The following is a 17,065-nucleotide window of genomic DNA, read 5'->3' as shown; positions in this document are numbered from 1 at the left end:
CAGCTGAGATTTGAAATCAGAGCATGCTGGTAAGAAAATGGAAGAGGCATGATCAAGTCACCTCCTTATGTGTTACTTCAAGTCCATAAAAATATAAAACGAATTAAAGCCACCCAGCATTACTGATGGCATAAGTAGCAGCCCATGTCTCAGCAAAAGGAACATTATTAGGGTTGATGGCTAAATAACTACCAGGGTAGGTGCTGGCCTAAGAATTAGATATCTGTTTGCGACTAGGGCTTCTTAAAAGCAGGTTAGGCAAGAAGAATGCATAGATAAAATATATTTAACTGCCCACAAAGCCTTCACTCCTCAACAGTGTCCTGAAGTCAAAGTGATTGCTCTGAGCTAAGGAGATTGTGGGCTGCAACTCTTTGCATATATCTGAGAATGCTACTAAATAAAAAAATTACCCACCAGCTTAAGACATCTCCCTATTCCAGAATAATTAGCTTAAAAAATAGCTGTATTAAGTTGATAGCACTACCTGCTGAAGGGAGCAAACAAGATTGGTAAAACTTATGTTAACTATAAAAAGGAAGGTGGCTTCTGATGACTCAATGAACAGAATTTCTGTGTATAAACTGAAAGGGTCAGAAAAAGGAATTAAGATTGTTGCAGGTTCCTTTTCTTTTAAATGCATTCAACAAGCAATAATATACTTAAGGTACAGAAAAAACATAAACTGACATACTGACCTAGTGAAAATGTTAGTATTGCATTAAGAAGCCCAAGAAATATAGACTAAAAGCAAAACAGATCAATCTTCTGTTTAGTTTTAGTTATGAAGGTTTCAAATGTGAACCTATCAGTCAGGTAACAGTGCACTCTTCCCTTAGAACTACCCCCATCCCATCTCCAGCCAATCTCTGGAATAATCTGGAGCCACTGACAGATACCAGTTCCATTTTCCAGCTTGTTCCTTGGCAAATGCAGTGGCTGAAATTGGAAGTTTCAGTCACTCAGAACTGCATTTTAATTTAAAAAAAAAAAACCAAAACATTTTCCAAGTCCTTTTTGTATCATGCATTAATGCAATGTTTTCCCTAGAAAGATGTAAAGTTTGCTAATTTCAGTGACTATATATAATTGCTGATTTGCAGCCACTTTGAGTTGAAAAGTTTGCTATGGGACATTATTTTTTTAGCTAGCTTTTGTTAAAATAGCACTAACTTCCATTTGCTTTTAAATAGTCACCCACCTAGAAATGCAAAAATGCGGCTAGCATACTGCATGCACTGTAAAACATGCAGGAAGAATGCTCTAAACTTGCATTGCTGCAGACAATCCTTTCCCCCTCTCTAGTAGCACCCCACCCCGAAAGGAAACTCCATGCAGAATATGACCATCTCTGGATTCTTCCCCAAACAAAGATGATCATACTGGGTCAGGCGTTAGTACGGAGGCTGCCTCATCTTTGATTTAAGATGCAGAGAGTTTACACACTTAAGCTGTGTGTTTGGCACCAGCCCATTATGCTGATCTGTGAATAGTGTGGATAGAAAAGTAACCATGTTCCTATCTAAAATGGAAGAGTTTGGAACTTTCACATCAGTCCACACTGGGGTAGTTATGCCAGGCAGGATTAGCAGCCTGAAGAGGGAATTCACATAAAATAAAATCCTACCAAGAAAGCCAAGGTATGCTAATTTTATCAAGCAAAATATTAGCACCAAGTTAAAGCTTGAAACCTGTGTTAAATAAATTGTAACTTCCTTAAAAGGAAATTCTCCAATTAGTATAGTTTTGCAGATAATTTGAAAAACACAGACTACCAGGACCCTATTTTTTTGCTACCCCTGTGAATCAGTCATGTGGACTGCAACCAAATAATTGTTTGGTTTACTTAATCACAGCTGTGCCAAGTTATAAACTTGAAGCTTTAAAGCTTAAAAAATAGGCAAGTTTAGTCACACCAATGAAAAAGAACTAATTATATGTCCTTATACCAATATTAATAATATAACCCAGGCCCAACATCCTACTATTGCATTTGAAGTTAGGCAGGCGGACCTCTTTACTTTTGTAGCTGAAAAGGCTCAGGAAATGATTGATGCATTACACATCAGTGAGATAAATGCTATTTTTTCAGGTAGTGTATACATAATTTGGATGCAGTGTTAAATTCAATCTGAAAAAGTAATGGCAATCCCTTGACTGATCACTCCATACTAAAGCAGTCTCAAACCCTTTTTATTATTAACAAAATGTCCTTTCAACTGAGCCCAAATCATGGCAATAAGAGTGCCAGCCATTAGGAGTTAGCCAAGTCCAAGACATAAGGAAATTGGCTTTGTCTAGGAAGGTGGTCACCAGAAAGTAACCCCTCATATTCCCACTTTGCAACCTTAACCCAGAAACACAGTCCTCCCACTTTAAGCATTTTCCTCTTACTTCTTGAATAGAATTTACTCACTAGGACCCAAGAGACACAGCTCAATAAGCACAAACTCGATGTTTGGGGAGGGTTGGATATTTTTACTGCATTTTGTTAAATACAAGATTACAGTCTAACAAGGTTCAGTTTCAGTTACATTTTAAAGCCATTTTAGAATTACAATCACATGCCAAGAATGTTTTATTACAGTCTCCAGAGGCATGGCAACAAAAACTACAATACACAGTTATCTGTGCAAGTCATTTTATAATTAGCTCATCCAAGATCCAAACAGGAGAGATCACACTGGAAGTTAAAAGCCCTTTGAGCTCCAATACCATCAATAGTCAAAGATGAAATAAAATATGTAGTTCAAGAAAGAACAACAAGCTCCTGCACCCTTATTGGCATCTGCTTCAGTTCTGTCTTAGAAACAAAAGGACTCAAAGCAAGCCTGTGCAGTGCATTGCAAAGTAATGGCCACCCCTGCTCTGTGCTACAAGTGACAGCTCATGTCAGTTTGCAAAGACCCTTTGCTTTCCAGGTACTAGTAGCTTTTAACCTAAATAAGCATTTTGTTTTTATGGCAGTGAGGCAGTTTTTTAAAGCCTCTCCTCTCCTCAGAATAAGATTTAGGAGATGAGAATCAAAGAGGTTATGGGCAGCTTGGGTTACTAGCTAAAGCTACAATAGCTTTATACAACCTTGGGAGACTAAGACTCTAAGATTTTAAGCCCTTTTAAAATTCTCTGTCCTCCATCAGCTCACTGCTAGTTTCAGAGAGATTTGCTATCTTTAGGCAGGGCTTAAAGGAAGCCATTTCTTGCCCTAAGGTATTTCTCTTAACATAAGCCCTTCAGGGCTACAAGGCTTTTCAAGAAGACCAAACATCAGTTCAAGTGATGAGAAAACTAACAGGCAAGCTACCCTGCAAGGCAAAGTCACCTTGCAAAGTGGAGAACATGAGAGATCAAAAGCTAAGGCTTGGGATGCCACCTGTATATGAACCACCATTATGCACAAGCAGCTGGTGGAAGAATTCATAGCTTTCCAGAAACTGGCACACTTGCCATGCTATTTGCTGTTCAGAAAACAGAATGAAAACAATAAGCATTCAACAACACAGGGTGAACCCTTGGCATTTTGATAGACTCAATCCCCAGAGCCTATCCCTACACAAGTGTCATTTATGAACCTTGCATTTTCTATTCTTGGCAGTCTCCACTTCCAATATTGCTCAAATCTTTCTGTGGGTTAATTTTGCAGGACCAGTGAATTCAGAGCGACAGTTTTGGAGTAAAGACAGAAGGACACGAGCCCTTGTGTTGTCAAAGGTAGAAGTATGAACCGGGACAAAGTGGCTGCAAACCTGCTTCCGACACCTTCTGTGTCAACTTTGGCTGCTTACTTTTCTTCAGCTTCATTTATTGATGTAAAATCAAAAACTTTATTAAGAGTTTAACTTCAGTCAATCCACTATTTATAACAAAACAAAAAGAAAAAGAAAGGAAAGACTTATGAAGAAGTCTGAAAACAAGACCGACCTATACCCTGGGTGAGATTGGATGGGTTAAGTGTCTCTGGTACTATTTGTCTTCACTATTGACAGACACTGTCACACAACCCACCACACGATGCCTGTCTCTGAATGGCGGAGCTAGAATGCAAGTTAAGTGTATTAATAGAGAAAACAGCTAGCATCCCAGCAAATATCATAAAAGCAATCCAATTTACTTTAAAAGTTCAAGGCAGATTCAAAGTAGGTTGGTTACTTACATTAAACCCCAAACAATTTTAAATTCCCCATTACATTCACATGCCAAAACAAGTATTATTTAACACAATTAAAAACAGGATTCAGTCTGCTTTGACAGACGGGAAATCCATAATTTGACACTCATATTTACAGATGCACAAGTGGTTATTTCTTACCTGGAACTTTTGTTGGGTGATTCATGTTCACCAATTCAGACTAGGTGGTCTGCCACTCAAGAGCGACAATCAGTTGCAATCAACCAGCAAGCATGAATTCAGGGCCCTCATACCTATTTATCCCTGCCCAGTATTCCTCTCCAGACATAAGGAAATGCTGCATTGTCTTGATCAATAAACTTAACATTTCTCTAGAAAGGAAATAACTGTCCTTTCTGGTCCAATCTTTACAATATGCGATAATTAGTTTGGTAAATTTTTCACACTAGTCATCATTCTACGAAGCTGGTAAGAGATACGTGATAATCTCACAAGTGTTCTTACCATAGGTAACGGTAAAGGTACCCCTGCCCGTACGGGCCAGTCTTGACAGACTCTAGGGTTGTGCGCTCATCTCACTCTATAGGCCGGGAGCCAGCGCTGTCCGCAGACACTTCCGGGTCACGTGGCCGCGGTGACAAGCTGCATCTGGCGTTTACCTTCCCGCTAGTAAGCGGTCCCTATTTATCTACTTGCACCCGGGGGTGCTTTCTAACTGCTAGGTTGGCAGGCGCTGGGACCGAGCGACGGGAGAGCACCCCGCCGCGGGGATTCGAACCACCGACCTTTCGATCAGCAAGTCCTAGGCGCTGAGGCTTTTACCCACAGCGCCACCCGCGTCCCTGTTCTTACCATAAGCATAAGCAAAACCCTGCAACTACTGCTCAGTGGAAACATAGACTGACAGCTAACAAACTCACCCCAAATCTATCCTATTAAAACAAATGTGTTTTATTCAAGAGCAAATATAACTGATCAGTCAAGAAAAAAACGCAGTAAAGCATGAGACTCTTGATCTCAGGGTCATGGGTTTGAGCCCCACATTAGGCAAAAGATTCCTGCATTGCAGCAGGCTGGACTAGATGACCCTTGCGGTCCCTTCCAACTCTACAATTCTGAGATTCTATGAGAAGAGAAAAGAGTTTTAACAGGATAAAAAGAGGTAGGCACTGGCAAACCACCTATTTACTTTTACTGGATTTAGTGCAAAGAAGAAAGCAGGTATAATGTATGTAGCAAGGGTCCTTGTGCAGTGTATTGTGAAGAACATGACTAAGCTTAAATTGCACAGCAATTCAGGCAGATGAGGAAACCATCCCTAAAGCAGCCACCGAAGTCTCATAAAGCTAACTGGACAATGAACTCTGCTATGCCTCTCTGGAGCCGTATGTGTGCCAGTGTGTGTCTAAAACTATTGATGGTGTCTTGTTAGATCACGCAGCACAATGTCAAACAACATAACCTGCCTTTAGAAGACAGATAAGAATCCCTTCTAATCCCCTTTTTGCCAAATACACACACAACATAAATCACTATCTTAAAAAAATATGATTTATCTCCTCCTCTTTCCACTGATATGTAGAATCTTGCCAGTTTTTAAATTATGTGAATTTGAAACTTTGTCAGAATTATATTGTACTCTGAGGTATAATGCACATTATCATGCAAATTAAGCCTCATGTCACATTAACCATGTCAAAAGAGAAAGTATAAAAAGAAGCTACAGAAGACAAATGAACCCTTTGCTATTATGGACAAATATAGTCAAAATGACCTAAGATGTGTTTTTATACTCAAGTTTCTGAGCAACTACTTGCTCCTAATATGATATTTCTAGTTTAAAAGTGCATTCCTTGCAAAAATTAAAAAATAAAATTTTACCGACTTAGGGTAAAAGTAAAGTAAAGGAGCACTTATTGTTGCTTTTTTTTTTACCTTCAAGCAAATCAAAATGATTAAAAACAAGGCACTTGAACTTTCTCCACCTTGTGAAAGTCATGGCCCCTCATTCAAGAGAGATTTGCATGGTGTTTTTAAGACAGAGGTAGGCAAACTAAGACCCAAGGACCAGATCCGGCCCAATTGCCTTCTAAATCCAGCCCGTGGACGGTCCAGGAATCAGTGTGTTTTTACATGAATAGAATGTGTCCTGTTATTTAAAATGCATCTCTAGGTTATTTGTGGGGCATAGGAATTCATTCATATATTTTTTTCAAAATATAGTCCAGCCCCCCACAAGGGCTGAGGGACAGTGGACTGGCCCCCTGCTGAAAAAGTTTGCTTACCCCTGTTTTAAGACATTTGTTGTGATGCTATAAAGTTTAATATCAAACTGTGAAAGGGAGGTTGGCAGATATGTGTTGGGGGTGAAAAAGCAACCGATTTGAGACAGGTCATTTCTCAGACCCATTCTTGAAGCACTGCTTCTTCCTACTTAACAAACACAGCATTTCACATTAAATGCTAGTATCCTGCTAAGAAACACCTGTCTGCACCTTCTGGCAAGAGACACTTAGAAATAAACTGGCTGCACAGAAAGGATAAGCTCTCTCTCCCTCTCTCTCCACACACACAGAGGTGTTATCAAGACGTATCTGCCTTCAAGAGATAGACAACTCTTCCCAGCTTAACTATATATAGTTCATCATGAAAGTTCAGAAATAAGCTGAGAACTATGTTAAAATTAAGAATTCATAGCTGGTTAATTTACAAAGAAACCACCTTATGTTTGGATTGATGAACATGAAACACACCTTTTATGTTAAAATAATCAAATGTGCTCTTAAAAGACCAATTACCAAGACTCAGTTTTAAAATGGTTTAGACTGATTTGAAAATTGGAAGCCAAACAGTAATAGCAGAACTAGCAGTCTGTTCCTGCAGGCCCTCATACCTGAAATCAGCCAATCCTGTTCCTCCAGAAATCTGAAGTTAACTGCAGAAAATCTTTATGTAACCTGCTTATGTGTCCCAGAACCTCAGATCAAAGCACTGAAAGAAAAACCTGGGGCAATCTGATTTGCAGCCAGATACTGTGTCACCCTGTGGCTAGGGAAGCAGAGAACAAATGAAGTAAAGTCTTAAATGAGGAAAATATTTTTTACCAGCTCTCTCCTCTTAATCTAGTCATTGGCACCAGTAATGGCAACTGTGTCAGAAAGCTTAAATAAAGGAGAGGGAGCTCTACATGTAGCCAAAACACATAATATTTGCTTGGGTCTTCATGAAGAAACTGCAACCAGCTTTAAAAAGAGTTGCTTTTGGATTCTTACTGATTATAAAAAAGCAGAAAACTGTCCCTTCAGGATAAATAAGATTAGATACAACAGATTTGCACAAAACAATAAGGAGTTTTGTTTTTTGGACATAAAAGGAATGGGCTCCTGCAGTTCTAGATTGTCCAAGGTCACCTTCCCCTCCCAGCCACTTGACAATGTGGCTGATTGGAAGCTATCCTTGTCTGCCTGATGAAAGGACTAGAATGAGTGAAAGTGATGCTTTGTCCCATTTTATAAGTGATTTCAATCTCATAAAACCCTCCACAATCCCACAGCCATAACTCCCATCTTCCCAAAGTCCCTAGCTAGATTGGGATGGTTCAGTCGGTAGAGCACGAGACTCCTAATCTTAGGATTGTGGGTTCAAGCTCCACGTTGGGCAAAAGATTCCTGCACTGCAGGAGGTTGGACTAGGTGCCCCTTGTGGTCCCTTCCAACTCTACAATTCTATGATTATTTCTACAGAAGAGAAGGCCAGGCACAACAGTTCTGTACAGAGAGCACAATACCCTGAATGTTAATGTGGTGGCTGATTTATGTCCCCCTCTTCATCTACAAGTAACACCTTAAAGAACTCTGGCATGGTTCAGGGTCAAGCAGAATGACCTCTGCATCCAGTTTTGGGGAAGCTTAGTACACCCAGCTGTAAAAGCCAAGTCAACCTGCATCTTCAAAGAAGGAGTGTGTGGCCCACACTCTGAAATGGGAAGAACTCCTGGGAAGAATTAGCCCCTCCATGATAAATGCTTTCTAGAATTCCAGAATTTCCCAATGCCAGGTCTTCCTAAAACTCAACTACTAGCCAATGACTATAATATATTCTTTTTGTGCCTTTTGCCTTGCAGAGTCACATGAATGCTCTGGCCCAAAGTTTCAGCTGGGACTTTAGCTTATCCATGTCGGAGGAGAAGGATCCTCTTTGGGTCTATGGTACAGTGGTGCCTCGCAAGACGAAAAGAATCCGTTTCGCGATTCTCTTCATCTAGCGGTTTTTTCGTCTTGCGAAGCAAGCCCATTGACGGCTTAGCGGATTAGCGCTATTAGCGGCTTAGCGGCTTAAGGATCAGCTGATAAGCGGCTTAGCGGCTTAGAAAAAGGGGGGGGAGAAAAAAAAACCGCAGGAACTCGCAAGACATTTTCGTCTTGCGAAGCAAGCCCATAGGGAAATTCATTTTGTGAAGCGCCTCCAAAACGGAAAACCCTTTCGTCTAGCGGGTTTTCCGTCTTGCGAGGCGTTCGTATTGCGGGGCACCACTGTATTGAGTCAATCCCAAATGGCAGATACATGCTGCTGAGAAAGAAGAGATACACTATCATACCAGCAGGGTCTGTGGGCTTTAAGCTGAGTGACCTATTCAACAAGATTCCTTGTAAGCGTTTATGTATTTGCTGAAGGTTTTACTCCTCTAAGGGCTTTCTCCTCAGTTTCTCCAATATCCCGAAGTAGCAGAACTCTCACTTCCAAGATTCCAGACATGCTTGATTAATATTGCTCCTACCTGCACACAAGGTATTTTCCTTCAATATATTTTTAATGATTGGGGGTGGCAGAACTGCAAACCCACCATGCAGACCTTCAAAGTGTCCCTATTTTCCAGGGACGTCCCTGATTTAAAGAAGCTGTCCCGGTTTCTGATTTGATCCCAGAATGTCCCACTTTTCCTTAGGACACCCCTATTTTCATTGGAGAAATGTTGTAGGGTATGGAGTTGCTTGACTCCTGAGCCATCTGAAGGCAATCCTGTACAGGGAAGATTTTTTAAAATGTTTTATGTTTTATTATAATTATATATTTATTGAAAGCTGCCTAGAGTGGCTGGGGCAACCCAGTAAGATGTGTGGGGTATAAATAGTAAAATTATCATTATGGAATGGAGCATTCCTATTTTCACTGGAGAAATGTTAAGAGGGTATGTTAAGAGGGTATGCACCATGTGAATTCAAAAGAAATCTTGGCAAACTTCATATTGTTATCACAGCTATTTTGTCTCTGTCTCTCTTCAGTATCCATCTCTGCTTATCTTGACTGATTCTCTTCCCAGCATGTTAAGGCTGCAATTTCTGAGTTAGCCTTTACAGCAATTTGATTGTCCTCTCTATAAATTATCTGGATTTGGAGCCTACTGTATCTACATTCAGCACTGCTGCAATATAAATAACTTTTTTAAATTTTGGTCTATGTTCACTCACTTAAAACTTTAAAACTACAAATCTAGGGGCAGTCTCTATGATGAAAACTTAAGTGTGAACCACCCCTTCGGAACAAACTGTAGGATGCTGACCACAGTAATTGTAATTATTCGGATTTAAGTTTTTAAGTTTTTTAAGTCAGAGAAACATTTAATCAATTAAACATTTAATACTATTAGCAAAGAGATAGAAAGAATATTGAAAAAGTATTCTTATTCAATTAATATGGTCCCCTGTATAAATACCATATTGTGGAATATGCTAGTTTTCTTTAGTTTTTGTTAATATGAACTCCCATAGGTTCAGTTTTTGAATGGAAGTGGATTGACTGTCAGACAACTAATGCCTAGAAGTAACAGACACATAGTTCTTCTCATCAACTATATCAGATGCTTGAAAATGATCTCAAAATATGAAAATCAACAGTAAAGTATTTCTGTGGATTTAAAGTGCTAGCAGTTTTCAAAATATCTTGCAACTGTTGTTCTCTTTTGACTGAATTAGCTTCTGAAGTGCAGAATGAAGCTACACTGGATGATTTGTTAACTAAAGTAGTCTTGGATCTAATTACCAATCTCCCCAATACACAATTAAATCCACAGATTTCATTAGGGAAAGTATTCAAATATATCAGCATTGAGCAGTGCTGTAAAGTTTTACCCTAGACTTAAGCCTTGTACTACCAAACCAAGAGGCTCATTTTCAGTGTTGAACATACTAGAGAAGGCACTCCTATCTAAACTGAATAATGCACTGAACACATTGCTTAGTCCAGCTATGCTCTGATAAAAAATAGCCTTATGGAGAAGGCTAGACTAGGACAGACACATGATGTTCTATTACAAATATTACATGGTCAGTCAAGCAATCTCGGCCCATGAGAGGAAAACCCTGGAGCACATCCATTAGTGAGGGTATTATAAAGTTGGAGGCATTCCAGATGAACAAGAATTTGAATGCCAACTGCCAATTCAGGTTTGCCCCTTCATAACAAAAACAGTCGTCATTCCCCTAAACAGAAGAAAATGATCCAGCAAAAGGACTTTTATTTTAAAAGAACAAACTGTATAAGGCTGAGTAGGTGATAACTTAAGTTTAAAAAATATTTTGGTAACTGGATTCAAACATACCTACATTTAGCAGGTATCAACTATCCCTTCACACATCATCTAAACACTTTCAGGACCAAACAGAAAGTCATGTAGCTGAATCATTCATGGTTTCATCAAGCCATGTGGTGGTGGGGAAATGAAAGCAGAAGCCACAAACCCAGAACACTGCTGATTTCATTTCTGTCCTGGTTTGCAAGGCAGCATTCTCTGGCCCATTCAAACACTCCCATTTAGTTCTATACTGGCAACTACTACATCAAAATATAATATATCTGAGGAGTCCAGCACCACCATAGGGGCAAAAGAGAAAATGTGCAATAAAATTTCCCCTACTTCTAAGTCTAAGTTAGTCTTGTGGGGTTTTTTTTAAGACTGCAAACTTTTCCAGCACTGCTCATGCTGACAACAAGATTAATATGCATTAGGTCCTTAATTTTACTCAAGTGGAGTACTTACCAGCAGCAACTACACCCGGAGGGGGCGAACCTGCCTCACCACCACTTGTCTGACTCATGGATGCTACAGAGAGTTCTCTGGAAGGTGGTAACTGCAGCTCCTTTGGGAGAAGGTCATAGACAGATTCTAAAAAGAAAGAATAAAGATGTTTTAAGAAAACAAACAAATGTCCCTATATTTTGCTACCAAAATACCAGGAATTCTAAAAATGATGTTGGTATGCCTCAAATCTCTGATAGAAAGAAAAGGTTGTATTACCTCAGTACCAGAGATAAGAGTCCAAAAGCACTGAAAGAGTTTAGCAATTACACAGGATATCAGTAAAAGACTAAATCAAATCTTTGCCATTTGTAAGAAATTCCATAGATACTAACTTTCCATCACAATTATGGCAATGTATGCCAACCAATTGCATTCACCAAATTTTACATGGTTTTTAAGGCTTTGGACAAGCATCTGAAGAGCACCAACTGTACCCTGCCAAATCACAAACCAGCTTTTGGTGTGTACATGAACACTATCACACACCTCCCTTTGCATCCCTGCTCCAAACTATATAAAATTTCTGAGACACTAAAGACTAATATTGGGTAGTGCAAGAGTAATGGAACAAAACCTATATGGAAAGTATTACAAAGATTGTCTAGGAAGGAAATATAAGCAGGACACAAGCTCCTTGCTGGTTCCTGTTCAGATTTTTCCAGTAAGAAGCACAATTCATTTCTACGGAATGGTTAGAATTTGACCCTTAACAATCAACTCAACTCTTATAACTGACTCAATTTTCCTTTTTACTATGTTCTGTTTCATATAAATCCATGTTTTTTTCATAAAAGCAGTCTTCAATATTCATGCCAAACAGCAACTTATTTACTTTAACAGAGATAATATATGTTTCTGATCCAGACAATCCACTTTTCTGATTCAGATAATGCACTGTAACATTTTTTTTATTACATAGATCACTAAGTTCTGGCAATTTTCATTCATTTTGCTCAACTATACATTATAAACTATCACAAAAAACAGATACCCAAAGACGTCCATTTATCATCTGTTACATGATTTTGTATTATTGTACAAATGGCAAGTTTTTAGCCTCCAACAACCCTGGATAATAATGCTCCTAAACACCAACCACAAGGAGAGGAGATTTGCATGAGACCAAGAGGAGGGTATTCCATGCTGCCTGCCTCCCAAATCAAAATACCAATGAAGTTCTCCTGAGCTGGGTTCACAGAGTAACTTCACAGAATTGTAAAATCCAACCTCAAAAGGAGAAAGAACGCTACAAACCCCTGAACACATTCCTGGCTTGGATTAAAATTTGGAATGAATCATCAATTTAGTTTTCATTACCTTCTCCAAGGAGTCTCATCTAGCATTAATAATATCTTTCCATACAAGGACAGGCCCTTTATTCAGGTTTTAAAATCCAGGAGGGAAGCAATGGAATGCAGCCCACACAAGGCAACAATGGGCAACAGATCCAGCTGTAGCCTTTGAACTGCAGTTGGCACTATGACTAGTAGTACAGAGTGAGAAGATACTCTGCTAACCCTAACTCTTGAGGCATGCAAACAAGGTGAAATGTTACTCCTTGCAGGGGAATGAATGTGAGCATTATCTCCTTGCCAAAGCCCCCTAGAATATTCTCAAATCTGCCCTTGTGTAGGCACAGAAATCTTCCCCATTAAAATGTGTGTGACTTAGAGAAAATAACTCCACTTAGATCTCTTTTTAAACAGTGATATAACAACCTCTTTAAAACTAATCCGCCTTTCAACTTGGGCCCCCCAAATTTCCTTGTAAGAAAAAAACTTACTTTGGATAGCTTACTTCAATACGTTTGTTGTTACAAGTTAACACTTTGCTTGCAGAAGGCAAAGATAGGGTTCCAAGCAGACTTTACAATTCAAAGTAGCTCAAGCGCACAAACAAGGAAAATGGCCAGGCACTGTTGGAAAGAAGGCCTGCCTTAAAGGGCACAGCAATACAATTGTGGCTACTTTGCCCAGCCTTACATACCAACCACAGCTTACACCCGGTGTCCAAATGTTCTTGTCAGCACAGAGAAGAAACCTGGTGCAGCTGGGAAGGAGGGCTGTGAGCAGAGGAAGAAAGGGGGTAGATCAGTGCAGAGCCTAGTGGGGGGGTGCTAGTCAGGTTTTTTTTTTTGCCTCAGGTGAAGTTTCCAGAGGGGCATTATTGAGGCTCCCAGCCTGTGTGTGTTTGTATGGGGAGTTGCCAAACTGGGTCTTCGACCCAAGGGAAGTAAAGCCTACTTTCACCCCTGGATCAGTGGACAGTGCTTTTATTGCTAATTAAAAGCCACTACAGCTCATCTAGGGAAGTAGTCTCAATGAGAGCTTACTTTTAGTGATTGTACAGGCAATACGGGGCATTCAACACCCACTTTATATATACATGCAATTATATATAACTGCAGATTACCCTTTAGAAAAAAATCTCTACCTTATTTGGGTCACTGAAGGCAGTATCAAACAAAGTAGTTCCATTAACACAATGACATCTGGTTGCACAACAGAACTTCCCACTACTCTCCTCAAATCTCCCTCCTCCCAGAACCAATTTAGGTGCATGGAAAGGAGAGGGGAGTTCTTTGGCACAGCCAGAAGATATTGTCTTAATTAAGTTACTTCGTCAGATACTGCCCTAATTTATTTAGTTTATGTAGAGCATTATATGCACAACTCACCCAAATGATTCCATTGAAGAAAAAACTATAAATAATGATGTATTTATATTGTAGCACACCAAAATATACAATAAAACCAGGCAGTAGTTATGATGTTAGTGTACCTCCTTAGCGAAGGCATTCCAGTAACAGGGGTAAAACTCAGCAGTTTGACAGAGCTAAGGGCACCCAACACTCTGACAAATAAAGCATCTGGGATGACACAGATCCCTATCATGGAGGTCTCATTTCTACTGCAGTTTCTGAACAGGGTAAGAAACAGAAGGAGCCTCTTGCAAAAGCAGGATGAGAAGCTGTTTCTTATATTTCCGGAACTCCACACAAATTAGGTATGACCATGCCTTTGTCCCATGCCCTCAGCACATACTGGAGTACTCAAGGGAGGGGTGTAGAAGTAGCTACAAATAATGGCTGGCTCCTTAGCCAAGTCACGATTTGTGGATCCCTTGTGGACAATAATTACCTAATTCCAAGATTAATGTTAAGAAAGTACTTCGTGCCACAAGGTGTATGTCAACAGCCAATAGTTCAGGTGTTTAGTTCTAAATAAATATTTTATTGCCAATTTTAATGTTTGTTGTTGTTGTTGTTGTTGTTGTTGTTGTTTGTAAATCACTTAGAGGTTCTATTTACAATCAAGCAGTATAGAAATTTTGTTAAATAAATAAATATATATATATATATATATATATATATATATATATATAAAATTGGCAGAATCGTCACATCTTTTTGCCCAGGAATCTTTGCTGATTTTTGCTTCGGAATGCTGACGGCAATTGTTTTGGAACATTTATTCTGCCAACAGTTTCTGCCCTGCAAAGATACAACATTCTTGTCCACTTCAAGCTTGGGTCTCAACATGACTGGCAACTGCACTGGAAAACATACCAGTTGCATGCCTGATGCGCATTAGCTTTCTAAAAGATTATGACGGCCAAGAATAACTGCCAGAATTCTACACAGAATCATTCTAGCATCTTACTACTGTACTGCTTGCTGAAATAAGCACATCAGCTTCTAGGTATAGGACCTTGTTCTAAGAAGAGAGAATATCAGAACTTCCAACTATCAAGCAACACCAGTGAATCTGAATTGATTGTCACCTTAGCTAGCATACTTTCCAAATGGGCTTTGTTATCCACCTTTGTTATATCTGAAACTAGAGGAGCACTTTCCCCTTCTTAAATCATATTTTTCACATCATATATATCTTCAATTGCTGAAAGGGTTTAGAAGGATTCCATCCCTTTAAGTAAAAGCCAAATATCTACCATCTGGTCAACATAATCTGTACACATCTCTTTTTCTGAGAACAGTAGAGCAAGTCAGATAGCCATCAGAGCAAAACACAACAGTCAGAATGCAAAGAATTGCACAACTGAGCACATGCAACCAATATGGTTGTGGGCTTCTGCTTCTCTGTCAGAAGGCTACCATGCTATAGAGCAAACCACTCTTTTGAAATGGAGGAAAATGTCAAAAGTAGTCAAAATGCCTTCTAGGCATTTTTCATGGTTAAAATATTCTCTGGATTCTAATCAATATTGTTTAAATATTTCCCCTAATAACATAATCGTCCCTAAAATACAACTTTACATATATATTTTTGTATACTTGAATAAAATATGCTGATTTTCTTAAACATTATTTCAACGTTTTAAAAGTAATTAACTTATAAAAACATGTTTTGAACTAATTATATACAATATAGCAATGTAGTATCTTGTTGGCCAACTTTTGCTGCTTTTATCATCTTGATAACTAGGCAGCTTTCTTCCTCCTATCACCGCTACCAAAATGTCTGTTTTCCTATTCATTTCTTTTGGAACATACCACAGAGGTCTCCCTTAATGTGTGTTTTGCTATTGGTGCGGGTCCAATTGTGACTACGTGGAGATTTCTGGGTGCCAGGTTGGTGATTGACATATCCGTCGAGCCAGCTGACTCGCACACAATCCTCCATCATCACATCAAGGGAAATAAGTACAGTTCTGAGTACAGATGTATTTGACTATGCTACAGCCATTCCACCCAAATGGAACTCATAAACCACAGTTAAAAACCTCTGCCTTAGTCCATTGTTAATACCATTTCCATTTCCACAGTGAGTTTCTCCTTCTTGCATACTGGGATAAATGAATTGTTGTAAGAACAAGCAATGTAGTTGAGATCATAGAATCGTAGATTTGTAGCGCTGGAAGGGACACCAAGGGTCATCTAGTCCAACCCCCTGTCAAGCAGACATTCCGTTGTGGTGACTGTAACCTACATTTAAGGTGCCATTTGGTGCCCAGCTAATATCTGAGTTTCTAGCACTATTCCTTCTTCCTTTTGCCATTATTGAATTACATGTAAATTCTCCTTCTGAACTTGACCCCTCTACTTGGTTTGGAAACAGAAGCAGAACTTCAGAGCCAAGAAATGCATGCTGTTCGTACAAGCATACTCTCATCTGATTCACCAATTCCAGGAATGGGGAGCCTTTGGTCCTCCAAATATTACTGAACTACAACTCCCATTAGCCCCATCAAGTTCAGCAACATTTGGAGGGCCAAAGGTTCCCCACATCTGAAATATACCTTCTCTCATTCTTATTATGAACTTCATCTGTAATTTTGATTTCTATGAGGGCCATACTGTAGAAAAACAAGGCCTAAGTTCAAAAGTAAGCAAACCATTCTGAACAAGATTAAGGTATTCAGGAGGTAATTTGCTTCCTCTGTATTAATGGAAAGCAATACAGCTGGCTCAAAACTAATGACAATTGCTGCCTGCATGAATGCCCATCACACCAACTATGAGAGCTTTGCTGTAAGTAGATGTTAAACCAATTTTAGAATCTCAGAATTGTAGAGCTAGAAGGGTCTCCGAGGGCCATCTAGTCCAACCCCCTGCAGTGCAGTAATGTCAATTAAATAATAATAATAATAATAATAATAATAATAATAATAATAATAATAATTTATTTATACCCCGTCCATCTGGCTGAGTCTCCCCAGCCACTCTGGGTGGCTCCCTATCAAATGTTAAAAACAGTACAGCATTAAATATTAAAAACTTCCCTAAACAGGGCTGCCTTCAAATGTCTTTTAAGGATAGGATAGCTGCTTATTTCCTTCACATCTGAAGGGAGGGTGTTCCACAGTTTGGGTGCCACTACCGAGAAGGCTCTCTGTCT

At 39.3% G+C, this 17,065-nt stretch overlaps 1 protein-coding gene across 9 annotated transcripts in view; it reads right to left on the bottom strand.

The window, feature by feature from the left end:
- The window catches only part of NFAT5 (nuclear factor of activated T cells 5), a 66,638-nt gene that overhangs the window by 28,808 nt on the left and 20,765 nt on the right, over window positions 1–17,065 (bottom strand). For 3 of the 9 annotated variants that reach the window (XM_079989146.1, XM_079989148.1, XM_079989154.1), the window contains one exon: window positions 11,166–11,291. In XM_079989146.1, the coding sequence (XP_079845272.1) occupies window positions 11,166–11,291 (126 nt within the window). Of the gene's footprint in view, window positions 1–3,921; window positions 4,035–11,165; window positions 11,292–17,065 lie in introns of those variants that run through there. The other 6 variants (XM_079989149.1, XM_079989152.1, XM_079989150.1 and 3 more) reach the window with 4 other exon arrangements.

The sequence above is a fragment of the Podarcis cretensis genome (assembly GCF_951804945.1).
Source record: "Podarcis cretensis genome assembly, chromosome: 8".
Lineage (NCBI taxonomy): Eukaryota > Metazoa > Chordata > Lepidosauria > Squamata > Lacertidae > Podarcis > Podarcis cretensis.
This window is presented reverse-complemented; position numbering and strand designations above follow the sequence as displayed.